This window comes from Trichosurus vulpecula, chromosome 9 (assembly GCF_011100635.1).
Source record: "Trichosurus vulpecula isolate mTriVul1 chromosome 9, mTriVul1.pri, whole genome shotgun sequence".
NCBI lineage: Eukaryota > Metazoa > Chordata > Mammalia > Diprotodontia > Phalangeridae > Trichosurus > Trichosurus vulpecula.
The window spans coordinates 33,009,102-33,016,534 of NC_050581.1; the positions used below are offsets into that span (position 1 = coordinate 33,009,102).

The following is a 7,433-nucleotide window of genomic DNA, read 5'->3' on the forward strand; positions in this document are numbered from 1 at the left end:
CTCCTATGATTGACTCTGGAGTTAGCACTTCCCCTTAGGACCCTGGGAGCGTCACACCCACATAGGCTTAGCACCAAGTAATTAGGGGTTTGGGGCAAACTTAAGATCAAAGATTTAATCAGGCCTCCCTTAGTTGGGGGGGGAGCCGCCTTAGTTACCAATTCACACCCACATAGGTTAAGTTCCTAATAGGAGTTTGGGCCGGGGGCTTAGCACCTAGTAAGACTCAATCAAAGACACTTAGTTAATCATTTTAAAACAGTAAGAAAGTCCCAACTAAACTGATATTATAAAACCACATGATCATTTCAATAGATGCAGAAAAAGCCTTTGACAAAATACAACACCCATTCCTATTAAAAACACTAGAAAGCATAGGAATAAATGGAGCCTTCCTTAAAATGATAAGTAGCATCTGCCTAAAACCATCAACAAGCGTTATTTGTAATGGGGTTAAGCTAGATGCATTCCCAATAAGATCAGGGGTGAAACAAGGATGTCCATTATCACCCCAACTATTCAATTTGGTATTAGAAATGTTAGCTGTAGCAATAAGAGAAGAAAAAGAAATTAAAGGAACTAGAATTGGCAAAGAAGAAACTAAATTATCACTTTTTGAAGATGATATGATGATTTACTTAGAGAATTCTAGAGAATCAAGTAAAAAAATCGTTCAAATAATAAACAACTTCACCAACATTGCAGGATATAAAATAAACCCACATAAATGCTCGGCACTCCTATACATTACTAACAAAGCCCAACAGCAAGAGATAGAAAGAGAAATTCCATTCAAAGTTACTGTAGACACTATAAAATATTTGAGAGTCTATCTGCCAAGACAAACTCAGGGCCTATATGAACATAATTATGAAACACTTTTCACATGAATAAAGTCAGATCTAAATAAATGGAAAAATATCAGTTGCTCATGGTCAGGCTGAGCTACTATAATAAAAATGACAATTTTACCTAAATTAATTTACTTATTCAGTGCCATACCAATTGAACTACCAAAAATTTATTTTACAGAGCTGGATAAAATAATAACAAAATTCATCTGGAAGAACAAGAGGTCTAGAATATCTAGGGAATTAATGAAAAGAAATGCTAGGGTAGGTGACCTAGCCATACCAGATATTAAACTGTACAGCAGCAGTCATCAAAACTACCTGGTACTGGCTAAGAAACAAAGTGGTAGATCAGTGGAATAGGTTAGGTACACAAGATTCAGTAGTCAATGACTATAGCAATCTACTCTTTGACAAACCCAAAGAATCCAGCTTCTGGGCTAAGAATTCACTATTTCACAAAAACTGCTGAGAAAATTGGAAAATGATAGGGCAGAAACTGGGCATAGACCAATATCTCACACCATATACCAAAATAAAGTCAAAATGGGTTCATGATTTAGGAATATATGCTGATACTATAAGCAATTTGGCAGATCAAAGAATAGTTTACCTATCAGATTTATGGAAAAGCAAAGAATTCACAAGAGATAGCACTACAAAACGCGAAATGGATTAATTTTGATTATGTTAAATTGAAATGTTTTTGTATATAAAAAAAGCCAATGCAACAAAGATTAGGAGGGAAGTAGAAAATTGGGAGAAAATCTTTACAACTAGTGTCTCTGATAAAAGGCCTCATCTCTAAAATATATGGGGAACTGAGCCAAATTCATAGGAATACAAGTCATTCCCCAATTGAGAAATGGTCAAAGGACATGAACAGGCAGTTTTCAGAGGAAGAAATTAAAGATATCTATAGGCATATGAAAAAATGCTCAAAATCACTACTGATTAGAGAAATGCAAATCAAAACAACTCTTAGGTACCACATCTCTCCTGTCAGATTGGCTAACATGACATAACAGGAAAGTGATAAATGCTGAAGAGGATGTGGGAAAATTGGAACACTGTTACATTACTGGTGGAGTTGTGAACCGATCCAGCCATTCTGGAGAGCAATCTGGAACTATGCCCAAAGGGCTATAAAAATGTGCATACCCTTTGACCCAGCAATACCACTTCTAGGGCTATCTCCCAAAGAGATCTCATTAGTGAGAAATGGACCTGTATATACAAAAATATTCAGAAGCGGCTCTTCTTGTGGTGGCAAAGAATTGGAAATCAAGGGGATGCCCATCAATTGGGGAACGCCTGAACAAGTTGTGGTATATGAAGGTAATGGAATACTACTGGGCTATAAGAAATAGAGAAGATACGGACTTCATAATAACCTGGAAAAACCTACATGAGATAATGCTGAGTGAACGGAACAGAGCCAGGAGAACATTATACACAACCACAGATATATGGATTCTGTGATTACTAACCCTGATAGACTTTGCTCTTCTCAGAAGTACAAGGTGCAAAGACAACTCCAGGCCACTCATGATGGAGAGAGCTATCTACAGCCATTATGGAGTCTGAATGCAGATTGAGGTATACTGTATGCTCTCCTTTCCCCCGCCCCTTTTTTTTTCCTCTTTTGTTTTTGTTTTTCGTGATTCATTCCACTGGTCATAATTCTTCTTTGCAACTTGACTATTGTGTTCAATGTGATGTTGTATGTAGAAGATATATTGGATTCCATGCTATCTTGGGGAGGGAGGGGGGTAGAGAGGGGGAAGAAAATCTGGAACTCAAAATTATGCGAAACTGAGTGTTGTAAACCAAAAATAAAAAGTCTTACATATAAAAAAATAACAATTTATTAATTAAATTAAATTAAAATGTACATGTTCAAATACACTTTCATGGCTCTAATGAGATTTTCTGAGTTGTCCCAGCTACTTTTTTCATTTATGTATGTATTTGTTAATACCAAGGTCATCCCAGACCTCCTTCACAATATCAGGATACTGCTTTCCTGAAACTGCAGTGTATCCATATACCTTGCCAAGTGGTCACCCACTTAGCTAGACCTTAATTCTAGCCCAAGAAAACAGAACTCTATCCTAACCCTAACCCTGTAAGAAACTATAAGTTTCTCTTCAATATTCAGCAATTTTTCCTCCATCAGAAAATCTAAGATTAGGTGGGATGCGGAAGTTAAGTAATGGAGGTATAGAAAAGTGGTCCCAAATTAGCTACAAAGGACAGAAGTCTGGCAAAGAGCCTAGAACTGGATTTTATGATGGACCAGTGGCCTCATCCCCAAGGCAAGTTTCCTTGATTCACGGAATAGGGGCCTAGAATACCATGGAATAAGGCTAAGCCTATTAAGCAGCTTATCCAACCTGTTCCACATCACTGATTTGAAGAATTCAAAGTTGACTGAACATAAAAATATGACATTTTCACAAAAGAATCTGAGGTTTGGCATAACTATGATTCTGCATAAATAGTGTAATCTCCCAAATTTTTACATCTGTAAAGTATTTGTGTGTGTTTATTTCATGACAATTAATAAGCATTTACTTACTAAGCACCTGCTAGTACTATCCAAAATACTTTTTCCAAACACTTTATATAATAAAACATGAAAAGTACAATAGTACACTATAAATTTTTCCAAAGCCATTTATGAATTTCTCCCTTACGTGCATCAACTAAATCACAGACTTCCACACAAAGTCTTAGTCCATCTAACAGTCATTCATTGATGACTTCATCGGCCACACAGGAAGTAAAACCATTTCCAACCAAAGCTAAAGTAAAGCGTTTCCTCCTAGAATTGAGATACTCACAGATACAAATACAGATACAGAAGCTCGCGCGCACACACACACACACACACGCCCCCATACAGACACATGAGTAAACACACAAATTTTCCTGCCAAGTTTTAATCAGGCATTTATCAGGTCACAGTATCGGCATTACTGGCTGTTCAGTTTGATTTGGATTTATAATACTTCTTGACAAAAATGTATTTTAATACACACATCCTCCAGAAGATCCAACCAATATTTACTTATATGGCCTATCAATACCACCTCATTCCAGAATTACAGAAACTTGAAAGTTCCTGTATTCACTTCTATTTTTGCCACTCTTGATTTTTTGATTTTCAACCAGTCTCATAAATTCCCAGCAATTGTAAATGATTGAAAAAATTGAACTACCAATCACTATGAAATCACTGCCTATGTTTATTTAAACAGTAACATAAATAAGTTTTGTTACAACAACTGTCAAGGAAGCCAGTGGATTACATAGTTAACAGCCTACATGTTACTTATAATAGTCTTTTTTAACTGACCAATAGCTACATCAGAACAAAGAGTTGAAGAAGGTTACAAGCCAAATAGAGAGCTAACAGAATGGAAGGAAAAGAAAATATAGCCCCTTTATTCCCGACCAATTAACCACAAGTCAAGAAAGAATCACCAAGAAACTGAAATGGAAAGAACGAAGTACTGGAATTGGAAGGAACTTTAGAGAATATTTGTTCCAATTCCCTTAACTGACAGAAGAGGAAACTGAGGCCCAGGGGGAATAAATGACCTTACCATTATCAGAGTCCTCATAACTCATACTGCTATGGGACCCTCACGTTTATAAAGCCATTGCCACATAACCGTGTCAGGACACCGTGCATTTCCTCATTTTACAAATGAGGAAATTAAGGCTGAGCAGTAAAAGAAGAAAGAAGTAAGCCTCTCTTTTTCCCAACACCGTCTGTGTCATTTTCTTCTCTCCTCTCTTGCCAGCATCTCCACTTCATCTCAACTAAAACCCTGGACTCCGATAGGCCAACTTTGGCCTAATGTTCTCTGGATCCAGGCCTCCACAATACTTCCAGGGTATTTCCATGCCACTATGAAGTAAATATACCTCCCTCTCACCCCAAACCCCAACCTCTACCCCTTAGGTATAGTCATCACCTGTTAGAATATAAGTTTCTAGAGGGCAGGGACTGTCTTGCTTGTATGTATTTATAACCCCAGAGTTTAACACATTGCAATGGACATAGTACATGCTTAGTAAATTTTTTTTAAATCTGTAATTATCTCTTCTCTCCACTCCCCACATATATCAGATGACTTAGCATCTATTTCACTGAGAAAACTAAGGATATCCAAGCTGAGATCTCTTTCTTTCTCCCTCCACTTCTTAAAAATTCTCAGCATCAATCACTTTCCCACTGGTCACAAACTAGGCATACTTATCTATTGCTTACTAAGACGAATCCTCTCCAAAACTGGGTGTGCTACCTTTGGCCTGGAGGCCACCCCTGGCCCCTCTAGGTCCTTAAGTGGGGCCCTTTGTCTGAATCCAAACTTCTCAGAACAAATCCCCTTAATAAAAGGATAATAAAATAATAAAAGGTTTTGTTCTGTGAAGTTTGGATTCAGTTAAAGGGCCGAACTTGGGAACCTAAAGGGCCACATGTGACCTCCAGACAGAAGGTTCCCCACCCCTGCTTCAACCTTCACCCTCCAACCCAATCCCCCTTGACTCCTTCAGGACTTTGCTGGAGCAGTCATCACTTTTCTCTCCCTCATCTTCAATCTCTTCTACAAGTTTCTTCCTATCTTTCCATAATATGCTCAGGTCTCCCTCATCCTAAAAATTTTTTTTTAAAAAGTCCATTTTCCTCAAGTCATATTTTCTATTTATCCCAAAAGGAATAAGTTGCTATACTCTCTAATAACCTCCAGGGCTCAAGGGGGTTGGGGGGGGCAGGAATAGAAGGAGGAGGTAGTCAACTCTTAATTTATTAATAAGCCTAATGGTCTATAGAGATCCCTGGAAGGAGGTGGTATTCCCTAGAGGAGGTTTTGTTGACTAGTGCTTTATTTCGCTTGGTTTGGGGTTGTTTTTTTTTTTTGGAGAAAAGGATTAGAGTACTCAATCCCCGTAAAGAAAGGGCTCACAGCAAAGGAAAAGAGAATAGTGGTGGGTGTCTGCAGACCCTAATATTCCTTGTTCATGGGTCTTTTTTTTAAGTAAACTTAAATAAGGCCTGTACTATATTCCACATATTTAAAGTCCTTTTCCTTTTGCTAGACTCAAGACAAATTCAGATGTTTCCCTGAATGAAAGACAGAAAGCCATGGAGAGAGAGATTCGGAAGCTTCTGGGGCTGTCTTCAGCATCTCACTTAAACTCCCTGGGCCTGAGTTTCCTCCTTGGATTAGATGGCTTCTGAACCAAGCTGAACATTTCTTGAAAGCTGACAAATATCTATCATTAGAACAACAAAATGCACGGTCCAGTTTAATTCAATATTTATTAAGCACTTACTTTTGCGCATGCCACCGTGTTACGTATGAAGGATACAAAGAAAAAAAGGAAAGAGCTCCAGTACTCAAAAGAACTTACAATGAATGACAGCTACCGTTTACATAGCCCTTTAGGGTTGGCAAAGAACTCACCCAATTACTCATTTTATCCTCACAAACAACCCTGGGAGGCAGGCGCTATTATCATTCCCATTCTAGAGATTAGGAAACTGCAGCAAAGAGGTTAAGTGGCTAGTCCAGCGTCACTCGGCTTTTAAGGATCCTCGGTAGAACTGAAGTCAAGCTTTTCTGACTCCCGGGTCCATGGCTCTATCGTGCTGGCTAGCTCCCCTCAATACTCTTATCGTAAGTAAATTAATTCCCAGGAAGCACAGCCCGGAACATCCTCCTGGGAAGAAGTTCTGCACCGCAGCCAATTCCAGATTCCTCTGGACCACTATCACAGACTGTCGGGGCCATGGGTGTTTGAGGATCATCTACTTGCAACCCCTCGTTTTAAAGGTGCAAACAAGGCCCGGGGGGAGGGAGGGCTGAGGGGTGAGTGACTTGCCTAAGGTTCACAGTTGCAGGGCCAAGACTTCGGAGTCCACTTACTCAGACTCAAAGTTCGGTGCCTTTTCCCCCCTATTCGCGCTGCCCTCGGAAGCCCTCCCCCGACGACCACCCCTATTCCATTTCGGTCTCTCCCCCTTTCCTCCGAAGCAATTCTTCCTGACGTGGGAGCGATGGCTCGGCCCCTACCTTCGTCTGAACACTGGTATCGAACTTGTCATTTTTGAAGCTAAACGCGTTCTGGTGCCTCTGGGATCTGGTACGGGCCACGTTCCCCTTCTGGGAGCTCATCTTGGAAGATGCCGCCTCCAGAGAAGGCGAGAAGGAAAGAGGAATGGGATTGGGAAGTCAGAGACTGAGGGGAGTCGCCCCCCCCCCCCAAAAAAAAAGCTCCCGAGGATTTGGCCAGAAGGAGCCGCAGCGTTGCGAGGCTGACACGCGGAATTCGCTGCAACTCCCGGGCTGACCCGGAAGGAAGCGCTTCCTCCATCGTCCACGTGACTCCTGGGACGGGGGAGGGGAAAAGGGTCCAGAGAGAAACTCCCCAGTCCCTTAGCAACAGCCAGAGCACGAGCACCCACCTCTCCTCGAGGACGAACCACCCTCACTCTCCCCTAAGCCCCTAGGACTGGTCCCGCTTTCTTCCAAAGGGAAATTGTCCCATTGGCCCGATAGCAAGCTT

General features: G+C 40.5%; 1 protein-coding gene across 1 annotated transcript in view; it reads right to left on the reverse strand.

Annotated features, from left to right (window-relative positions):
* C9H9orf85 (chromosome 9 C9orf85 homolog) overlaps nucleotides 1–7,292 on the reverse strand; it is a 116,060-nt gene extending 108,768 nt beyond the window's left edge. The window contains exon 1 of the mRNA XM_036739061.1: nucleotides 6,941–7,292. Within this exon, the coding sequence (XP_036594956.1) occupies nucleotides 6,941–7,042 (102 nt within the window). The 5' untranslated portion in view covers nucleotides 7,043–7,292. The remainder of the gene's footprint in view (nucleotides 1–6,940) is intronic.
* Between the last annotated feature and the right edge of the window lie 141 nt (nucleotides 7,293–7,433).